General features: G+C 37.6%; 1 protein-coding gene across 1 annotated transcript in view; it reads right to left on the bottom strand.

The window, feature by feature from the left end:
* Positions 1 to 23,838, bottom strand: part of LOC126203778 (armadillo repeat-containing protein 2) — a 180,502-nt gene that overhangs the window by 70,819 nt on the left and 85,845 nt on the right. The window contains exons 11-13 of the mRNA XM_049938146.1: positions 17,813 to 17,968; positions 15,858 to 15,953; positions 13,507 to 13,669 (exon numbers count right to left, since the gene is read on the bottom strand). Coding sequence (XP_049794103.1) covers positions 13,507 to 13,669; positions 15,858 to 15,953; positions 17,813 to 17,968 — 415 coding nt within the window. The remainder of the gene's footprint in view (positions 1 to 13,506; positions 13,670 to 15,857; positions 15,954 to 17,812; positions 17,969 to 23,838) is intronic.

Below are 23,838 nucleotides of genomic sequence, written 5' to 3'. Positions count from 1 at the left end.
AGGAGAATTTTTGTGAAGTTTTGTAAGGTAGGAGATGAGGCACTGGCAGAAGTAAAGGTACATCATTTCCACTGCTTCCAGAAGCAAGTTATTGCTTGGTACTACACTTTATTTCATTTTGACTCCTCTAACAGTGTACTATGGTACTGTGGCACAGGGATTTCAGTGGGTACCAGGACTGCAGACATGTACTAACAAATAAACAAAAAGTAATTACATAACTTTCTTCCACATGCTAATAATTAAAACTTTATGACTACCACTAGTAGGAGCAGCAGTTGAGGCTTGCTGAATGGACAGTTGAACAAATGCCAGCTCAAGAATGCTGATGATCCAGTAGCTCACAATGTTTTACAGCAGCCACACATCATTTTTGGTGTTGGGACATACCTGGAGCTCTTGCTCTTCCGATATAAACCATGGTAGTGGCACAGTCTGGGTGAATTTGCTGATCTCACCTTTTCACTACCAGCTATTTCTTTGTTACCTCTTTCTGAGTAAACCTGAAGTTGAGGTTCAAACATAACTACTTCTTTTCCATGTAGTCAAGCAATTCCTACATTTTCCTAAAACTGTTCGGCCACCTCATATGATACCTTGACCAGGAGTCCTTGATCTTCCACACTTGTTTCCAGACATAATGAGAAAAGTTATTACTTTGTTTAGGAAAATTTGTTTTAGGGGTCTGTAACATTGTTTTCAGCTATGCTACATTGTTTCTCTTATAGATAGCTTCGATAATAATACAATGCATGTTTTGAAAATAGTGGATTCCAAATAAGGATGTTCTGGCTTTTAATGAAGGCTTTCAGCATTTGAACCTTTCTCTTCAAATTCAGAGTCCAGCTGGCAGGCAGCTATCAATAAAGATCATATCCAATTATTTACTGCTAAGTATCTAGTATTAGAAGGATATCAATTATGTTGACATAATGCTAGATAAAGCCAACTGTTGCACGATGAACTAGAGTCAGAATGTCTGATGGTTGCTTTCTTAAAAGCTTAGTGCTGATATGGTTCACGTAATAAAGGATACAGTCAGTATCACTAGACTAAAGAAAGTCAAAAGAAGATACCGCAGCTATAGTGGGTGCATCAGGCAACAGTAATGACAATTATCTTCAGTATAATACAGAAAGTGACCTTATCAAGGTAGTTTCAGCACTGTAATATACATGGTGAAATCTGTATTTATTTTAGACTACCATTTAAGTTCTTCTACCAGGAGAATTAAAAAGGAGTTGGCATGACTACCTTTTATGGAAGAGAAATATGGATGAAAAACAATACAGACAAAAAGAAAATAGAAGCTTTTAGCTTTTGAAATGCTGTGTTACAGATGAATTTCTGAACGTGGGAAGATCACATAAGTAATAAATAAATTCTTCTTCAGCACTACAGCCCTTGGTGAGCCTTGGCCTCCTCAACAGTCTTCCTCCATATCTCTCTGTTTTCAGCTTTTTTCTTACATCCACAGATCTTGGCAAGGTCAGCCAGCACATTGTTCATCCATCTAGCTCTTGGTCTGCCCTTCCTTCTGGTGGAATACAGTCTGGCATTCATTATTTGTTTGGGCATCCTGTCTTCTGTCATCCTCTCCACATGTCCTAACCAACATATTCTTTGAGATTTGATCAATTTCACTATATCTTTCCCTTGTATAAGCTCCTGTATTTCATGTTTGTATCTCACTCTCCAACCTTCTGCCTCTCATAGGCCCATAGATTTTTTGTAAGATTTACCTTTCAAATGCCCTTATCCTGTTACTGTCTGCTTCTGTCATGTCCACGTTTCTGATCCATATGTCACAACAGTTCGCACAAGGGAATAGCAAAGCTCAACTTAGTTGTTCTTGTAATCAGAGAGTTCTTGAGTACGTTTAGGTTTGCATAATAGGCTTTGTTTCCTGCTTGTATCCTTTCTTTAATACATTTTCTCATACTGTTATAATTGGTTAGGACACCTAAATAATGGAAGCATCTAACTTTGAAGCATTTATCATAGATCTTCAGGTCCTGTAGTGTTCTTCCTAGCTTCAGAATTGGACATAACCATTATTTTGTCTTGCTTTCATTTATAGTAAGTCCAATTCTTTCCATTTGTCCATATATTTCTTTAAGCGATGTTACATCCCTTGCCACAATGGCAATATCATCTGCATATGCACATATCTGGCTGGACTTCATCATTATTGTTCCTCTTTTATCTACTTTTTGTATGATACTATACAGTGCTAAGTTGAACAGGACTGCAGAGAGGCCATCACCTTGTTTCACTCCATCCTCAAAGTCAAACTGCCTGGTCATTCTGTTATTCACTTTTACTTTTGCTATTGTATTCTTCATTGTTAGCTCGATTAACCTTCTCAGTTTATCACAGCTGCCCAATTCTTTCAGCCCTTTATACACTGCTGGTCTATTAATACTATCGAAAGTTTGTTTAAAGTCAATGAACAGAAAGTGGAGATCTACATCATATTCATAAACTTTTGCCATTATTTGTCTAACAACAAACAACTGGTCAGATGTACCTCTGTTTGGTCGGAATGCACATAGGTATTCTCCAAGTATCTTCTCCGCGCACTTCTTTATTCTTTCATTCAGCACTCCAGAGAAAATCTTATATACTGTATTCAGTAGGATTATGCCTCTATAGTTTTCAAAATTGAGCTTTTCTCTTTTCTTATATATTGGGCATATTATTCCAGTACTCCACTCCTCTGCCATGCTTTCATTTACCCATATGTTCTTTATAGTTTAAATATTTCACATCTTAGAGGTTGCTCCCCTGATTTTATTAGTTCTGACACGATCCCATCTTCACCCGATGCACGGTTATTTTTTAGTTTATTTATCAGTGTTTGCACTTCCAGCATTTTTGGGTTTTTTTCCTCACACCTTTCAATTTCTCTTGCCTCTGTGTTCTCTCCTGTTCCTGTGTACCTCTTTGTTGAGCATATCTTCAAAGTATTCTGCCCACCTCTGTAATATTTCTAGTTCATCTCTTATTATCTCACCATTTCTGTTTTTGAATGCATTTTGTTTGGGTTGAAAATTTTTTCACATCTTTCCCTCGGCATGATAGAATTTCTTCATTTCATTCTGTTCCTTTAATTCTTCTATCTCTTTAAACTTTTATTTCAGCCATTCTTTTTCTTGCATATTCTTTGGGCATTGGATCTTAATTCTTTATACACCTCCACATTTCTTCTTGTTTCTCTCTGTATCATTCTCAGTCTTGCTGCATTTTTACGTTGTATTACTAGCCTGCATTCATCATAAAAACACTCATTTCGAGCATTTTCTCTCATCCCGACTATGTCTTCTGCTGCCTCTTTCAGTGCTTTCTGGATCTTAGTCCATCTGTCTTAGATTCCCTTGTTTCCTTGCTGGGAGTCAGTGCTTCTCTAACTTTTGCTTGGTATGCTTTCACAACTTCTGGGTCATTCAGTTTTTATGTGTCCCAGTTTGTATTTTTCTCCAGTCCAGGTTTAGGTGTTACAGATATTTTCTCTCTCACTACAGCTTTTACAGCATAGTGGTCTGAGTCACAGTTAGGGCCACTGCAGCACCTCACATCAATAACTGACATGGCATGTCATGCATTTACTAACACATGGTCTATTTGATTGACTACTCCACTTACATTTGATTTCCATGTTCCAAGATGCATTCTTTAATATGGGAAACATGTGCTCCTGATGATTAGATTATTTCTAGCAGCAAACTGACATAACATTTCTCCATTATCGTTACTTTCTTCATGTAATGTGTATCTCCCAGACACTCTTCCACATTCGCTTTGCCCAACCTGTGCATTAAAATCTCCCATAACTAAGAACAGATCATACTTTTGTACATTACTGCGTGCCCTTTCTAGATATTCATAAAACTTTTCCTTTGTTTCGTCTTCTGCTTCCTCTGTTGGTGCGTAAGCTGTTATTATCATTATATTTATGAATTTCCCTTTCACTCTCAGTTTGCTAAGTCTTTTATTTATGGGTTCAAATTCCAAAACACTTTTACCAACCTCCTTTGTCATTATGAATCCTGTTCCAGTTTGTCCTGTTCTTCTGTCTGATCCACTAAGCAGCATAGAATACTGGGGCATATCTATCTGTCCTTGTCCTTGCCATCTTATTTCTTGTAGAGCTACAATGTTGTACTTCAACTTCATGATCTCAGCAGCTATTCCTTTCATTTTTCCAGGTTCCAACATTGTTCGTACATTCCACGTTACTATTGCCAAATCTTTTGTCCTTTTTCTTTGCTGAGGTCATGCTTTTTGTGTCTCATCCGTCATCCAAGGCTGTTGTTGAGGTTCCATAATATGTCATTTTTACAATGTGGGGTTATTGGCCCCACGTCCAACCCCCATCTTGGAGGACCTGGATTTTTACAGAGGTTGGCTTCCCTATACCTACAGAGCTTCTCCTGCCCTATGTTGTGGGACACACTTCGTCTGGCTCCTCAGTCAAAACCTGTCCAGCTTGGGTGACCCTACCAGTAGCTACGCTACTGCTGGCATAGCTCTCAACTTCATCGAAGCACGCAAACCCTCCTGCCCAGTGCTGAAGGTGCCTACAGTAAGGCGGTGTCCCATGGGAGGGTAATAAAGAACTACTGAGCTGAAATGCAGAGAAAAGAGATTTATGGTGCAAATTAGACTCTATCTTTGAGTGGGTGTGCTGTTTTTCATAGCATGAGTGGGCATGTGACACCTTGTATACATGTATTTTATGTTACCAAGGTAAACAAGTATGAACAAAATTACAGTTTAATCTTAGTTTAATTAAACAATGATAAAATAAACTAACATTATATGAGCTAAATCACTCTTTAAATAAACAATAATAAAATAAGCCTTTCCTCCATGCTTTTGTCAGTTGAAAAACAAATGACCTGAATGGGCCCTGGAAGACTCACCAATCGTATGATCACCTACTTTCAGGAAAAGAAAACGAAATGGGCCTGGTTCACAGTGGTGGAGAAAGATCTTAAAGAAGTGGGGATCACCCAAGATGACATCTTGGGACATGTCCCACTCAAGGAGAAACTTATGACATGGCAGGGTTTCCAAGAAAAGCCAAAACTAAAAACAGGAAAGGCTTGGACCCAGGAGAGGAATGAGCAGTACCGAGAATGAATGCGGGAGCACTGGGCAAACATCGGAACACGTAAAGCAAGACAGTTGAAATAGCATGGTCCAAAGATGGCCTATACAAAATGAATGAATGAAAATAAGCCTTTCACTGTATCACTCTGTTGCCGCACAGAAATGTAACCCACAGTAATGACCCACTCAAAGCATTAAACAGTACATTTGCATCAGATACCTGCCAACCACTTATTTAACTACTAATTATCTTGTAGATGACTGCCTCATTGTGGGATTGTGCTGCTAGCTTGGAATCTGGATTATTTTCTTGCACAGGTAGTAAATTTTTTCTCACCTAACTTGCTGTTCATTTTATATTGCTGCTGCTCACTTGGATGTAGGACAACAGAAGTTATTACTGTGTTAGCTGAAACAATAATGGGGGAACAGATATGGGCTCATAATTGTAAAACAACAACTGCATGGTACAAAACACTGTTATTTGTGATTGATGCACTTCATACACAGGCGTGTCTGCTTGAGGGATAAAGAAGGGACTGATTGAGAGGACACATTCAGAGTATAACGGTACAGCCTCCCCCTAGATTCATAAGAAATGTCTGATACCACCTTTTTTTTATGCATCGGGGTGGTTTTTGGATGATTCAGTGCTTCCTGGAGACTTTTGTGTATTTTGGATGCATTATTCAGTTCAATTTTCCAAAATACAGTTTTTTATTCAGGAAGGACATATATTATCATAATTCTCTATGGATGGTTGTCATTAACAAAATTATGTACAGGTTTCAAATCAAAAACCTATTCCAGAAGTTGAAATAAGAGATATTTAGTAACAAAAGTTATGAGCCTGTGGAAATGTTGGCATAAGTGGCTGGCACCTCTAATTACCATAATTGCAGTTGATTGGTGGCTTGACACAGAGACCCTCATTATCTTGAGAAACAGCTTAAAATTGTTATCAGGTGATGTATTTTCATTTCATTTGTTATCTATTTTTATGTCCTCCTCTGTAATTAATATCCTTTGTAATTATGTTTCTAATTAAGTCTCCAATTTTTTACATGACACAACTTTACGATTTTCAGAATTTGAGGCCCTATTTGTAACTTTCTCGTATGCATCGGATAAAGCAGAGATTTGTACTGTCATTGAATGTTAGTAACCAAATCCAAACTGTAATTAATTATGTAACTAAAATAATAGAAGAGACATTGTTGTAGTTAAAGTTCAGATCAATTTTCATATTTAAAACTAGTGATGATACTATAAAAATTTATGTAATACAATATTGTATTTTATACCTTATTTGGCTGTAACATTAGTTTTTTTGTGTTTTGTAAATTTTAATTGTAACACCAGAATTGTACAAAATTAATAATGGGTTATTTTGAAATTTACTGTTAAAATTCTATATAAAGTGAAGCAGTGAGGCTGCAAGTTGGTTGTTGAGTTGTTGTTTTGTCAGTCAGTCAAAGAGATCTGTGAAGTATGTCAGTCAGTGTTTTGTTAATGTGACGAGTATGCAGTTCAGTTGTCAATAAATTTTGTGAAGTTGGAAACTGTTATTTTCTTTCATCAAATGGACTCCAGGCCAAGTTAAGTTAATTTAAGTAACATTCAAGAATATAGCATCGTTACATGAGGCATTAAGGAATAGCCAATTAGATTGTAGGTGGAACTGCAGGAGGTAATAACTGTAGAGGCAGAACAAAGCTTAACTGCAGAAAGCAGGTACAACTGGATGTAGATCTCTTTAGTTATGCAGAGATAAACAGCAAGAGTAACAGAGATTTGAAGAGGTTTGCACAGGATAAACTAGTGTGGAATGTCGAATAAAGCCAGTCTTTAGACTGATAATCATAAAAATAGCAATCACTGTTCATACTGGGTGAAGGTCACACATTTATTTGGTTCCTCTTTATCAGTCTGTATGAGTAATTGCATTAACCAAAACATGCAACTCAATAAAAATGTGAAGTGGAAGCTAATTTCTTTCACTCAAACTAAGTTGGGACACCACAAAATTTCAAAGAAACAATGGAAAGTCCAGGTTGGAATATCAACATTATTATGATAAACTGAGATTGCTACTCATCCTAAAGGTGACATGTTGAGTTGCAGACTGGCACAATTAAAAGACCGTTACACATTTGAACGTCAGGACGTCACCTTCTATGGAAAGCAGCTCTGCTGCAATCATTGCACAGCTTGTTATATTGGTATGATTACCAAATAGTTATTCACTAGGATGAATGGCCACTGCCAAACTGTGGCCAGGAGCAAAATGGACCACTATGTGGCACAACACACAGCTGAACATGACATATTTGATTTTAATACCTGCTTCACAATCTAAGCCCCCTGGCTCGTGGCTCCTCCCCACCACCAACTGTGAAAATGGGAGTTATCCTTACAGAACATTCTCTGCTCTCAAAATCATCCCAATTTCCGTTTATGGCAACCTATTGTCCCCACACCCTCCAACCAACATTTTCTGTCATCTCTGATGTATCACCTCCTCCTAATTCACATCTCATTACCCTCATTGTGTGCTACTCTCTGCCAATGCACCAGCTGGTTCTTTTCCCTTCTCTGTTTCTCTTTTTCACTCACCATTCCTCCCACCCTCCCCCACAGCCTCCTGGTGCTGCACCTGGCAGCATTGTACTGCCATCTTGATCCTGAACACACCGCCAAGCAGTGCACACTCCTTCCCCCCTCCCCGTTCCCAACTATGGACTAATGCTTTCACTTCACATGATACATCTGGATTCCGGCTGGACCAGATGGAGATAGCAGTCATGTGTGGTTGCTTGTGTGAATGTGTGTTGTGTTTTTCTTTTCCTTTCTAAAGATGACTTTGGCCAAAGCTCAGTGTGTACCAGTCTTTTCCTTGTGCCTGTCTGCAACTCAATGTGTCATCTTTACAGTGAGTAGCAATCTGTAATTTTCATAATATTGTTAAAATTTTGAAACATAATTTTATGTAATGGTATTTTGCACAGCAGATGTCCTGTTCTCTGAGAAAAAAAGTTCAATGAGTTTGCTGGATTGCAGCTATGTCACAATTATTTCTTGGAGCAATGTTTCAACTGAGAATAGCCAACCATTTGTAAGTTTTTTCATGTATTGCATGAAAATGACTAGACAGAAGATGGCATTGTGTCACAGGAGATAACAGTGAGTTTGAGTCTCGGTCCGGCACACAGTTTTAATCTGCCAGGAAATTTCAAAACAACAGTGACCTTATTTTATAGTTTTATGAACAGAACACGGCCTAGACCAAAATCTTAACTGTATCTTATCAGCTTTAGCTAAATTTAGGTCACTTTTAGATTCAAAAAACAAAGAACAGTAGCTACTAACGGTGTCATCTACATCTATATCTGTACTCTCCAAATCAGCAGGAGATGTAAGGCAAAGGGTACATCCAACTGTAACAGTTATTAGGGTTTCTTCCTGTTCATTCACATATGGGGCACAGAAACAATGATTGTCTGAATGCCTCAGTGCATGCAGTAATTATTCTAACCTTATTCTCACGATTCCAATGTGAGTGATGCATAGAGAATTGCAGTACATTTCTAGAGCCACCATTTAAAGCCGGTTCTTGAAACTTTGTTAATAGACTTTCTCAGAATAGTTTACATCTACCCCCAAGAGTCTTCCAGTTCAGTTCCTTCAATATTTTTGTGATACTCTGCCAAACAAACCTGTGCCCCCGTTATATGTGTTGTTGTTGCGGTCGTCAGTCCACAGATTGGTTTGATGCAGCTCTCATGCTATTATATCCTGTGCAAGCCTTTTCATCTCCAGGTAACTACTGCAACCTATATACTTCTGAATCTGCTTAGTGTATTCATCTTTTGTCCTCCCTCTATGATTTTTACCCTCCATGCTTCCCTCCAATACTAAACTGGTGATCCCTTGATGCTTCAAAATGTGTCTTACCAACCAATTCCTTCTTCTAGTCAAGTTGTGCCACAAATTCCGCTTCTCCCCAATTCTATTCACTACCTCCTCATTAGTTATATTGCCTACCCATGTAATGTTCAGAATTCTTCCGTAACACCACATTTCAAAAGCTTCTAGTCTCTTCTTGACTACACTGTTTATCATCCATACATGACTACACTCCGTACAAATACTTTTAGAAAAGCCTTCCTGACGCTTACATCTATACTAAATGTCAACAAATTTCTCTTCATCAGAAACCATTTCCTTGCCATCACCCGTCTATATTTTATATCCTATCTCCTTCAACCACCATCAGTTATGCTGCCCAAATAGCAAAACTCATTTACTACTGTAAGTGTCTCATTTCCTAATTTAATTCCTCCAGCATCACTTGATTTAATCTGACTACATTCCATTATCCTTGTTTCGCTTTTGTTGATGTTCGTCTTATATCCTCCTTTCAAGACACTGTCCATTCCATTCAACTGCTCTTCCAATTCCTTTGCTGTCCCTGACAGAATTACAATGTCATCAGCAAACCTCAAGGTTTTTATTTCTTCTCCCTGGATTTTAATTCCTACTCCAAATTTTTCTTTTGTTTCCTGTACTGCTTGCTCAATATACTATTGGATACCATTGGGGATAGGCTACAACCCTGTCTCACTCTCTTCTCAACCAGTTTCCCTTTCATTCATGTCAACTCTTTATAACTACCTTCTGGTTTCTGTACAAATCATAAGCAGCCTTTTGCTCCCCATATTTTATCCCTGCCACCTTCAGAATTTGAAAGAGAGTGTTCCAGTCAACATTGTTGAAAGCTTTCTCTAAGTCTACAGCTGATATAAACGTAGGTTTGCCTTTCCTTAAGCTATCTTCTATGAGAAATCCTAGGATCAGTATTGCCTCGAGTGTTACTACATTTTTACTGAATCCAAACTGATCTTTGCCGAGGTTGGCTTCTACCAGTTTTTCCATTCGTCCGTAAAGAATTTGTGTTACTATTTTGCTACTGTGACTTATTAAACTGATAGTTCAGTATGTTCTCACCTGTCAGAACTTGCTTTCTTTGGAATTGAAATTATTATATTCTTCTTGAAGTCTGAGGGTATTTCGCCTGTTTCATATATCTTATTCACCAGATGGTAGACTTTTGTCATCGCTGGCTCTCCCAAGGGGCTATCAATAGTTCTAACGGAATGTTGTATACTACCAGGCCTTGTTTTGACTTAGGTCTTTCAGTGCTTTGTCGAATTCTTCACTCAGTATCTTACCTCCCACCTCATCTTCATCTACGTACTCTTCCATTTCCATAATATTGCCCTCACGTACATCACTCTTGTATAGACCCTCTATGTACTTCTTCCACCTTTCCCTTCTTTGCTTAGGACTGGTTTTCCACCTGAGCTCTTGATATTCACACAGGTGGTTCTCTCTTCTCCAAATGTCTCTTTAATTTTCCTGCAGGCGGCATCTATCTTATCCCTAGTGACATACCACATCCCTACATTTGTCCTCTAGCGATTCCTGATTAGTCATTTTGCACTTCCTATCCATCTGATTTTTGAGATGTTTGTATTCCTTTTTGCCTGCTTCATTTACTGAATTTTTATACCTTATTCTTTCATCAGTTAAATTCAATATCTCTTGTGTTATGCAAGGATTTCTACTATCCCTTGTCTTTTTACCTATGTGATCCTCTGCTGTCTACACTATTTCATCACTCACAGCTACCCATCCATCTTCTACTGTATTCCTTTTCCCTGTTCTTGTCAATCATTCCCTAATGTTCTCTCTGAAACTCTCTATAACCTCTGGTTCTTTCAGTTTATTCAGGCCCCATCTCCTTAAATTCCTACCTTTTTGCAGTTTCTTCAGTTTTAATCTACAGTTTATAACCAATAAATTGTGGTCAGAGTCCACATATGTCCCTGGAAATGTCTTACAATTTAAAACTTGGTTCCTAAATCTCTGTCTTACCATCATATAATCAATATGAAACCTTCTGGCATCTCCAGGTCTCTTCCATGTATACAACCTTCTTTCGTGATTCTTAAACCAAGTGTCAGCTTGATTAAGTTATGATCTGTGCAAAATTCTATCAGACAGCTTCCTCTTTCATTCCTTACCCCCAGTACATATTCACCTATTACTTTTCCTTCTCTTCCTTTTCTTTCTACCAAATTCCAGTTCCCCACGGTTATTAAATTTTCTTCTCCCTTAACTGCCTGAATAATTTCTTTTGTCTCATCACACATTTCTTCAATCTCTTCATCATCTGCACAGCCGGTTGGCATGTAACGTACTGCTGTGGTACCCATGGGCATCATTTCTATCTTGGCTACAATAATGCATGACTCACTATGCTGTTCATAGTAGCTTATCTGCATTCCCACTTTTTATTCGTTATTAAACCTACTCCTGCATTACCTCTATTTCATTTTGTATTCACAACCCTGTATTCACTTGACTAAAAGTGTTATTCCTCCTGCCACTGAACTTGATTGATTCCCACTGTATCTAACTTTAACCTGTCCATTTCCCTTTTTAAATTTTCTAACATACCTGCCCCATTAAGGGATCTGACATTCCACACTTCAACCCTTACTTTCTTTGTATACGTCCAGTATCACCAGTTAGTCCTATTTGGCATGGGTCCCGCACACTTGAACAATATTCTAGGTTGGACTTCCCCCATATTCTACCAATAAACCAAAGTGTACCACCTGATTTACCCATTACTCAGCCTATATGATCATTCCATTTCATACATACATACATACATACATTAATCCTTGTTCCCCAGATCATGAATACGACATTTCATATTGATGTGGAACGTGTCACCTTAACATAAGTTTTCTTTACACAATTTTTTTTCCAGTTACTTTTCATATCTAAGAATTCATCTATTGAGCAGAAGGAGATGTCATTCAGAAATTATTTTAATTTGCTTTTAAATGTTGGTTGGCTATCTGTCAGACTTTTAATACTATTTGACAAATGACCAAAGATTTTTGTGGTAGCATAATTCACCCCATTCTGTGCCAAAGTGAGATTTAATCCAGAATAGTGAAGAGTGTTACATAGAGGTATTTGTATGAGTAGGCCAATTCCAACAGTGACTCATTGAAATTATAGTCATAGGATACCATTCTTTTTTACTGTTGCTAATTTTTGCACTACTTTGAAATGAAATCTTATCAAGATCTGACTGAATATTTATGCAGCTTCTTTTAGGTAGGACTTCATTATAGGTAACTGCATCATCTGAAAAGAGCCTGATATTACTATTAATATTGTCTGCAATGTCATTAATACACAACATGAACAGCTAGGATCCTGACACACTTCCTTGGAGTACACGCGAAGTTACTTCTACATCTGATGATAACTCTGCAATCCAAGATAACGTGCTGTGCCCTCCCTACCAAAAAGTCCTCAATCCAGTCACAAATTTAATTTGATATCCCATATGATAAAACTTTTGACAATAAGCATAGATTTGGTACTGAGTCCAATGTTTTTTTGTAAATCAAGAAATACTGCATCTACCTGATTGCCTTGATCCAAAGTTTTCATTATGTCATGTGAAAAAAGTGCAAGTTGGGTTTCACATGGCCAATGTTTTAAGAATCCATGCTGTTGGTTTTGAGGAGCTCATTCTGCTCAAGATACCTCATTACGCTTGAGCTCAGAATAGATTCTACAATAACTTTATATCAAGGATATTGTGTGGTAGTTCTTTGGATCACTTCTACTACCCTTCTTGTAAACAGTGTGACCTGTGCTTCTTTCCTTGAATAGGGCACAGTTTTTTGTTCAAGGAATCTATGATAAATTATAGTTAGAAGATGGGCTAACTCAGTTACAAATTCAGTATAGAATCTGACAGGGATTCCACCGGGTCCTGGAGCTTTGTTGAATTTTAAAGATGTCAGCTGTTTCTCAGCTCCACTGGCACTAATAATTAGCCTATTTCATTCATCTCTTCAGTGGTACCAGGATTAAACAGGAGCAGTTCTCCTGGGTACAGTGACATTTGAAAATGGAATTAATCATTTGAGCTTTTGCTTTGCTACCCTCAACTTCAGTTCCTGTCTCATTCCCTAGGGACTGGACACTAACTTTGGTGCCTGTAGATATGACCAGAATTTCTTTGGGTTCTGTGAATCCAATGTTTCATACCCATCTGTGGAGGATATCTTTAAGGGGAATTGTAGCTTCTTTTAATGTCTGATTCACACTCTGGCTCACTACTAAGAGTTTAATTGTGTTTCACTATATCAGAAAACTGTCATTTCTGTTTTGTTGTTGGTATGAAGCACCCTCAGATAAGAACTGTACAGTAGCTTTCTAAGTATATATGTAGATGTTGTTACCATTTATCTTAAATATTATTTATGATAGTATAAGTTAACAAGAGAAACTTACCACAAGCAACATGTCTTTCCTTAGCACCAAAAGAAGCAGTCTGATAGTAAGAAATGTTATTAAGTGTGCTTAGAACACTGTGCAATAGCTCACTGTCCTCACCACAAGCTGCAGATTTACGCTCCAATACTGATAATAACATGTCCAAGAATCTGGCACCATCCTGAAAGTGTAAAGGAAGGTTTCCACATTTTAGATTGTTTGTTGATTATTATAGTACACAGCATAATTATTAAATAATGATCATGATTTTAAAAGACAGTATTTTTTCTTCATTATCAGGAATGAGGAACTACACATACAAGACTGGAAAACAGTTAGTATCAGTAGTGCAAATAAATTTAAAACAAGCAATGTGTTTCTTGAAGTTACACCATACATAAGAAAATGTTGTGTAACTGTGTAACATGGTATCTGCAATGGAAATATGTCACCAGTGGAAGAAATATTAGTTATAAGATTCTATTAATGGGAGAGGAAATATTTAAGAAATACCAGGTGTACCAGTATGAAATGAGCGTTTTTTTTTTTTTTTTTTTTTTTTTTTTTTTTTTTTTTTTTTTGTGAAAATGAAACACTAATTTTGAATTGAAAAGTAAAAACATTTTATTCAGAGTACTGACCATTGCTTGCTATACATTTTGACCACCTTTCTGGCAATTTGTGGACACCGCGCCAATAGAAATGTTCGTCTGTTGAAGCAAACCAATCAGACACCCAATTTTCAACTTCTTTGTAGGAATCGCAGTGTTCCTCAGCCAATGCGTGTCCCATTGATGAAAACAAATGGTAGTCGGAAGGGGCCAAGTCTGGTGAATACGGCGGGTGGGGTAGCAGCTCCCAGCCAAGTGTTTTGATTGAATCCTGAACCAGTTTTGCTTCGTGTGCAGGTGCATTGTCGTGTAAAAAAATTACTTTGCCATGCCTTCTGGCCCATTCTGGTCTTTTTTCGATCAATGCATAGTTCAAATTGATCATTTGTTGTCTGTAGCAATTAGTATTCACAGTTTCACTGGGTTTTAGAAGCTCATGATACACCACACCTTTCTGATCCCACCAAACACAGAGTATTGTATTCTTGCCAAATCGATCTGGTTTTGCAGTCGATGTTGATGGTTGTCCTGGATTAACCCATAATTTTTCCCGTTTAGGATTCTTAAAATAAATCCATTTTTCATTGCCAGTAAGAATTTGATGAAAAATTGATTTTTTTTCATGTCTTTGAAGCAAAATTTGACAAATGGTTTTTCGGTTTTCCATCCATCTTTCATTCAGTTCATGTGGCACCCATTTTCCACACTTTCGGATCTTTTCCGTAGCTTTCAAATGGTTAGAAATTGTTTGTTGTGCAACATTCATCCAATATTGCTTGCAATTCGGCGTCTTCGACTCTTTTTTGGTGGTCTTCCACGTTCTTCATTTCTTACATCAAAATCATTATTTCTGAACCGTTGAAACCATCTTTTGCATGTTGCTTCTGATAGAGCATGATCACCATACGCCTCAACAAGCATTCAATGTGACTCTGCAGCACTTTGTTTCAAATGAAAACAAAAAATTAATGCTTTCCGCAAATCATCACTTTCTGGTACAAAATTCAACCACAATGAAAACATATGATGTTGTTTGTTCCATGACTTGATGTACACTAAATATCTTTGACAGATGTCATACCAACACAAATTAAGGCTCGTTCACAACAAATGTTCCATATCGACACATTTGTATCTTAACACTCATTTCATACCGGTACACCTGGTACACTACTGCAAAGTAATGAACACTGATCATTCAGATTGGAATCACTCTGATTGCTACAAGAGTTTCTTTCTTTTTGATACATGTGCTCTCCTTGTTAGCTTTCCAAGTATTCTAATTCTCTTAACACTGGCCATAAAAAATATTGTGTTACCGAGAGACATTTGTTTCAGTCTTTCACACTCCTACCATGAAAATAAAATGGCAAGTTAAATGTTTAACATCTTTATTGACCTAGTGGAAACTGTGATTGGTAGCGTTTTAAGATGTTAGTATGACTCAAAAAGAAAAAAGAAGAAGGTGGGAGGAGAAGAAGATTTTGAAAACAGTTGGCTACTATAAGGCAGAAGCAATCTACATAACACATTTATAGATTCAATTTATTCTGGAAAGACATGGAGTGAAGCTTCAAACAGAATATGTACAGGTGTTTTGTCAATTCGAGGTGTGAAGTTGTGTACTCGTACTGTTAAAAGTATACACAAAAGTAATTTAAATTGTTTGATGAAGAGGAAGAAAGATTGCATCTGACTATACTGATAAGCAACCATACACTGTTCATGTGATTGTGTTAATTATATAACAGAAATTACCTTGTAGGTGTCATCTTCATTACTGCTTCCATCAACACATGCAAATTTACTGCCGACAGTGGGATTAATACTCATGTTGGCTAATATTCTGATGACCTGAAAGAGACAAATATACTTGTTGAACAATATAGTTATTCTGAACTCATAAAAATGAATATGAAACAGGAAGTGGTTGATAGTATTTACTCGAATCTAAGCCGCACTCGAATCTAAGCCACACCTGAAAAATGAGACTCGAAATTAAGGACAAAAATTTTTCCCAAATCTAAGCCGCACCTGAAATTTGATACTCAAAATTCAGGGTGAGAGAAAAGTTTTAGGCCGCACCTCAAAATCGAAACAAGGTTAGTCCATTGTGATATGAGGCACAATTTAGGTCGAATGAATGACGATACAGGTACAGTAGTTTGGTTCGAGTCGTAAGCTTAGCAGTTAAGCTTTACCAAGTAGCCATTGCTATGTGTCAGGCGCTCTGTCCGTATTTATATGGGTACCCTTCGTTTTTCACATGCTTCGTCTGGTTTGAATTGATTTTTCTTTGATCTAATAAGTGCCATTCTCTTTGTTATAGGTGTTTACATCACTCTAAGCTGAAAATGTATTACTGTACTGTGTCACGCATTGCTTGTCGCATTCTGGTAATGTGTGTTCACAACCTGTCGCCGCTCGCAGCATGGCTTGCTTTGGTGTGCGCTGCCGCCGCTTACAATTAAACAAAAAAAAAAGAGAGGAATCGTCTCATTAGCGAAACAATGGCAAGAGACTTCTATTTGTTGTTATTTACACTGCTGCTTTCTTTGAAAATGATCAACAAGAACCAAATAATAAACTGCGTATGATAGAAGATGTTCCGAACGAGAATTTAGCGAAAATTTTTCTCTGTTTGAAAATCTTTGCAGACGCCTCTTTAGTACATTACTTTCTGCACAGAAATTAAAGTCATCTTCGATTTAAAAATCTACTCAATTGCCGTGCTTCATTTCTGACTGTATCACTATTAGGCATAAGAATAATACGAATGTAAACATGACATGATATGTGTATTCTTCCGCGTTTGCTGTTGTATCACTCTAGTTTCGTAGTTCATTAGGCAGACAGGATTTAAATGAGATAGCGCAAACACAAAAGAATACATGGCAAAATGTTTATATTCGTATTATTCTTATGGTGAAGAGAATATGCATGTGATTCACAATTCATAAAAGTTCCCATTAGCAACCATCTCTTCTCACAGGTAGGAAAAAATTCAGTTCAGAAACATTGCAAACAGTCTTGCCAGTCGGATTTTGGTAGTACACTGAAAAGCTGCTACATTCGAAGATGAACAATACGGAATTTGTATTTACTTCGTTGGATAATGTATGAAAATCCAGTGGTCGAAATTCGGGGCGGAGAAAAAAGCTTGTCTTCCACCTTTTTTTAAATTTATTTACTGACGCAGAGAATATGGCACCAGAATTTATCTTTGTGCCTGCAAAGCATGCCTGTGTAGCGCTACATATATTCGATGGCAGAAGTTAGTTGTGGCGGCACCTACTAACATATTTCAGAACTTCCGCTTACTTTGCACTCGATTCTAAGCCGCAGGCGGTTTTTTGGATTACAAAAACCGGAAAAAAAGTGCGGCTTAGATTCGAGTAAATACGGTATTCAGTCTTTCAGAACCGTAGTTTGTGAAATTTTCTTTGTAGTTAATGGATGGCAGTCAGTAGACCAAAGAATCAACCACCATGTGAATTCTACAACAGGAGAAGTTGTTTCTTAATTTTATATCCTGTGGAAATTACTGTGTAAAGGTCTTATTTTATTGAAACTGCAATCATGAATGAAAGTTTTAAGACTATAGGAGAAAGATAAGTAATGTAAAGAAGTTGCACATATCTTAAAGCTCATTCAGTTTTTTAAATTTTTTGCAATGACCTCCATTCTTACATAAAAGAGAGAGAGCAGTCTACCTTGACAATAACATCCTGTACAGAACCTGTGGAACCTCTTATATCTGAACTTGAGACAGTTCCAGTGGCTGTGCTGTTATCCATATAAAGATCTTTTTCAAGATAGAGTGACAACAGCTCCAGTAAGGCACTTATTGCTCCTTCCTCCACATATAGCTGCAAAAAAAAGATGTAAAACATTGAATATTAGCTAGATATAAAATGAGATATAAAAATGTAGAATATAATCCTCTGTTTTCTCAGTCTACAAAACAGAAAGAGATAACTACAAATACACCATGGGCCAGAGATAGCATGTGTTCTGATTCAGTCCACCTACAATGTGCTGCAGTACAAATGGTGAAACATAACATTTTCAGTCCAGACAGAATGAAAAACTTGGATACTAATAACAATTGTGGCATAAGCTACTGAAACAGAAATAACTGGAACTGGATCGCCACACACAAATGAATTTAAAAACACTGTTAAATCTTTAGCTTTCAGAATTTTTTCTACTGTTACCCATCTTTCCCATAACAAATGGCTTTTTAAAAATCAGGAACATAAAGATTCAACCACAACTTTAAAATTGTAGCTCTATAAACTGTGCTACAGTAACTGGAGACAGAAACTTCATTTTTGTTGTGAATGTTGTTATATTCTTCTTCTATATTCACTCTTTGCAGCCAGCAGTTTGGTAGTATGCTAACACAATAATGCCTTACATTTTTTATGTTGCTACATTCAACTATTTGGCATTAGATTATTCTCAGAACAGTAAAAGTCAGGCAAATGTCTTCATGGTATTTTCTTTTCTCTCATAGTCAGTGACACATATTTCAATTTAAAAGGAGTAAATGTCATGTGCTCATCATTCGACACAGAAATGAAAAGACACTGTCATTCTCTCTGACATCATATTAAAAATTAATTAGAAAAATGGTAAACATATTCCCTACAATAGAGTTAATTTTTTTCTCCACAGATGTTGCCTGTAAGTCACTTCAGTTGTTTTTATTCATCAACATACTATAACAAAAGTTCACCATAGCTATGACTTTTGTACAATTTATTGGTTTGTAATGTGTACAAAATAGCATGTCTGAGGTGCATTGTATAACAGAAGACAGTCTAAAAGATTTCAGTTAGCAGCTTATGGTATTCAGAAAAGAACATTTCATTCACTTATTTCTTCTAGTAACAGTCTAAGAGTGTTTCCCACTTTTATCAAAGTGATTTTGTGAGCAGTGACAGAATAATCCACTAGTATTCAGAAGATGCCAGTTATAAGTGTTTAAAAGAATGTGTTCCATAATCTTAGATGAGATAAACTGCTCAAAACCAGAAAAAGTATCCTATATTATCCAGAAACAAACAATTATTGAGATATGTGCCATTCTGTCCAGTGATAGCCATCTGTCTGTTGACGGTACAAGTTACTGCACATTCATCGGCATCCCTTTTCAGATAATCATGAACGTGGGTGAACATACCTATCTGTCCTCAGATTTGGCCACATGCAGGGACACATGCTTGATACCTACTTCTGGGTATGTACTGCCTATATCGTTGGCCAGAGGGATTACCTCGGGAGTATCATCAGTGAGTCATCTCTTTGGTTTGGTGGGTTCTCAAGACAGAGCAATCATGAAGATGTGGAGAGCATCTGGAGAGGGAGCTGATGGACAGATGGTGTTTGCGAGTGACATACAGGGGGCAGCACAGGCTGCTGGTTGAACAGCCACATATGTGAAGGAGCAGAGGGCCTTGGCAAAGCACTGTGGAAAAGCAATGTGTCTGGGGAGGGGGGGAGCAGTAACTCTGGAGTCACTAGAAGCTGACGGAACATCTTGTAGGAGCAGCGCATCATATGGGAGAACTGGCTGTCATCTGGGCAGTGTGTGCCATCTCATGAAACTGTTTGGAGTGTAGAGACTGTGTAAGCTGCTGTGCTCACTACTATCCTTATTGGTGAGCTGCTTAATTTGATGTTACTGGTGTGGAAGTTGTTCTTCAGTTCTCGCCTTTAGTGATTACTGTTAAAGCTCCCCTGCCCACACTATACTGTGTTTTCCTACACCACATCTGCTTCATTGTTATTTGATTTGGCTTAGTTGGGCACACATTTTTAGTCCCCTACAACGTGCCACATTCTACGGAACATCCAGATCATTAATTAATTGTTGATAATTGTAATTCTGGGACTTCTGCCTTGGAGGACCTGGAAGTTAAAGTGCTTGCCCTTTGAGAGTGACTCATGTAACCTTGGTATTGTGAATTTGATTAAAGTCTGAAAGGTTTTTTCTTCCCTTGAAAGATGGCTCATTGTAACTTTGCTGTTTTTCAAATTGTGAACATTTGTTTAAAGATTTATTTCACTCTTGAAAATTTACTTAAGCTTTTTTAATTCCTTTTTAGTAAGTGCCTCAGAATAATCTTTTTTTATTTTAGTGCACCCATTAAAGGTGGTTTAGAATAATTTAAATTAAAATCTGGAAAAAGTTTTTATCCACCTTTTAAAGGTGGCTCGGTTTGAACTGTAACCCTATGTAAGCATTGGTTTAAACATAAACTTTACATCTTCCCTTGTGCTCTGGTTAGTGGCAGTCTTGATCACTTGTTGATTAGCAGAGTATGATGTACTTGTCTTTTGGGGTGTTTAGATCACCTCAACCTATTTGTGTAACATTGCTAAAGTTATCCCATGCATAGCTCAGGGCCTTCATCAACTAGAGGACCAATGTGTGATCAATATTTTCAACATTCTTAACTTGTGGGAAAATTTCCTCCCATCTGTATCCTGAGTAAAGCTGTGACATTTGTGTGCATGTTTATATTCAGGTATCTGAAATTTCCAATTTTATTGCATTGGAGAACTTTTAACATTTTGAGAGTTCTAGACAAAAGTTGCTTTAATTAAAGTTTCTCTGAACATTTCTGTTGAGTCTATTTTACTAGACAGATTTCTGAGTCTGACTACAAAATCATATTTTGATTAATTGTTTCAAGTTAAGTTTTGGTTCAATCAAAATCTCTGCAAACGCTTGTTCATCATATTTTGCTTAATAGCTACAAGCTAAATCTTTGCCTTCATTAAAGTCAGTCTAAACATATGTTCTGAATATCAGTTGTTCTACGCAGATTGCTGAGCTTGCCTGTAAAATCATAAGGTGCTTGTGCTTAACTGTTCTATGCACGCTTTCAGTGTACTCTGTATCGGCAAACAAAAGAAATAAAAAACTTTATTTTGCTGTATCCTTGACCTGAGTTTGTTCTTTCCACTCCAGCAGCCTGCATTCTGCTATCTCACCATACCAATGCTCCAGGAGAGTGTGCATGCACATTGTTAATGAGTTTGGAATGCACAAGTACCTTAAAATTTTCCCATAGCCATAAATCTAAGGGATTAGGATCAGATGCTATTAATCTCCTCAACTAATCAATTGCTCATAAATGTTTACATACTGTTGTAATAGGTGTAGAAGACTGGATGGTGCCATGCTAAGTATAAACCATATCTGTTGTCTATCTGCAAGAGTAACACTCGAATAGTGTGGGTAATTTGTTCCTCAGAGGTTGTCAGTAAACAGTACTTTGTCTGTTAAAGCATGTGGTCCTATGAGTCTGTCATCTACAGTTCCTTCCCATACATTGACACTAAAGCAATTTTGTGTCATGTTTCCAAGATTTGTTGACCATATGTATCCTGTCCATTCTTGCTTACTGTGGTAATTTATGGTTCCCTCTGTGTGAATTAATAACCAAGCATGAGGTAGAAAACTATTGACCAGTATTAGAAAAATTGATGAAGCACTTAATCAATAAATATCTAAATCGCCATAAGCTACTAAACAGTAACAGCATGGTTTCCAGCCAGGTAAAAACATAGAAACGACAGCAATGTGCTACACTGAACAAATAATCAAAAATCTACAGAAAACAATAGCATAGTAGGAGATATTTTAGATATCTCCAAGGCATTTGATACTGTTAATCATGGCATCCATTTAGAAAAATTGGAACTGTTAGGTATTCATGGGACAGGAAAAAAGTGGTCTGAACAAAATTGAACACAGATTGTACGACTGGTGTTAGCTCGATTCAGTCACAAAATCAACTTAGTATCAATTAAAATCAGTCTTGATCACAAATTTATTTATTATGGTAACCGGTTTCGACCACACCTGTGGTCATCATCAGACCAAAGTGCTGTATGAGCAGGAGTCTCCTTCTAGTGGTAAGTCACTACAGTGATTTACCACTAGAAGGAGGCACCTGCTCATACAGCATTTTGGTCTGAAGATGACCACAGATGTTGTTGAAACCAGTTTCCAGAATAAATAAATTTGTGATCAAGACTGATTTGAATAGTAACTATTAGTAACAACATTGATCACTGTCTGCTCCCAAGATGTATTCAAAAGTAATTAAGTTAGTATCAGATGCAAAAAGGTGGAAATAGGGGTACTAGAAGGCAGTCTTCTTGGTCCTACATTATTTCTTACCTATATAACTGATATTCGCACCTCAGATACTGCAGCCAATGTCATGCTATTTGCAAATGATACTAGTGTGATAATAAGTAGGCTAAAACAGTTGCTTCATACAACAACTGAGCAACACTGAGCAACTCCTAACCTACTTTTTCCACTCCTACTTCAAACAGATTGATGTTACATGTAAATGAAACAAATTACATGCAATCTGGAAGAATAGGTCCATATCTAAATCTAAATCAGTCTGGTCATAAACATCACTTACCACATCAAAGGCAGGGGTACCTGTGAAAATGAGTCATGTGACCTACAAGCTCAGCTGCAGCCACTATGCTGCATCCTATATGAGCATGACAACCAACAAACTGTCTGTCTGCATGAATGGCCACTGACAAACTGTGGCCAAGAAACAAGTGGACCACCCTGTTGCTGAGCATGTTGCCCAACGTGACATCCTTAATTTCAATGACTGCTTCACAGCCTGTGTCATATGGATCCTTCCCACCAACACCAGTTTTTCTGAACTGCACGTGGGAACTTTCCCTGTAATATACCCTATGTTCCCATAACCCTTCTGGCCTCAACCTTCATTACTCAATGTACTCACCCATCCAGCCCCTCTCCTGTTCCAATTCCAGCACTACACAGCCCTCGTTTCACCATTACACCCAGTCTTTTTACTTCTCTCCTTTTCCGCTACCCCCCCCCCCTCCTCCCCCCACACCTCACCCTTGCCCTGTGTTGCACCTTACGACTGCACATAGCTGCCCTACCCTCTCTCCACCTTGTCCCTGCATGCTCCCCAGCAGCACTTCACTATCCCGCACCACTGCTGTTCGCTGTGTGGCCTCAGTTGCCTGATACAGCAGTCATGTGTGTATGTGTGTGTGTGTGTGTGTGTGTGTGTGTGTCTGTCATCTATTTTTGTTTTTCATGAGTGCCATACTGGCCAAAAGCTAATTTGTGATAGTCTTTTTGTGGTGCCTATCTGCAACTCGGAATCTCCACTATGTGATGAGTAGCATCTTTCCTTTTCACAATATTGTTACATCCCATGCTGGATTTTTCATTGTGTGATTAAATTTTAATGACCATGTTATAAACACAGAAACTAAATTCAGCTGGTTTTCCTCTCAGAGTTATTGTAAATGTGTGTATCCCAGAAGACGCCAGGATGGCATACTACAGCAAATGGAATAATATTTTGACGTTCCACCAATTGCTGCCTATAGTCTTTTTTTCACCATTACAGATGAGTGCTACCTGAATAATAACACACAGTCACACTGCATACCCATGTTCGAAAAGCTTGAAATATCAGGACCCACCTCGCAGATTTTCAGACAAATGCCGGCTTGCATAGCTATAACAAATGAATTAGCACAACACTCCACACTCAGCAAAAAAAAAAAAAAAATGATCTACTATTTTACATACATATTTGTTACATTCAATTTCCTTGAAATGAATTTACGTGTACATTTTGACAACATCCATACAGTAGTTATTGTCTATGAATGCACCAATAAAATAAATAAATAACTTCCA

The sequence above is a fragment of the Schistocerca nitens genome, chromosome 9 (assembly GCF_023898315.1).
Source record: "Schistocerca nitens isolate TAMUIC-IGC-003100 chromosome 9, iqSchNite1.1, whole genome shotgun sequence".
NCBI classification, from domain to species: Eukaryota; Metazoa; Arthropoda; class Insecta; order Orthoptera; family Acrididae; genus Schistocerca; species Schistocerca nitens.
This window is presented reverse-complemented; position numbering and strand designations above follow the sequence as displayed.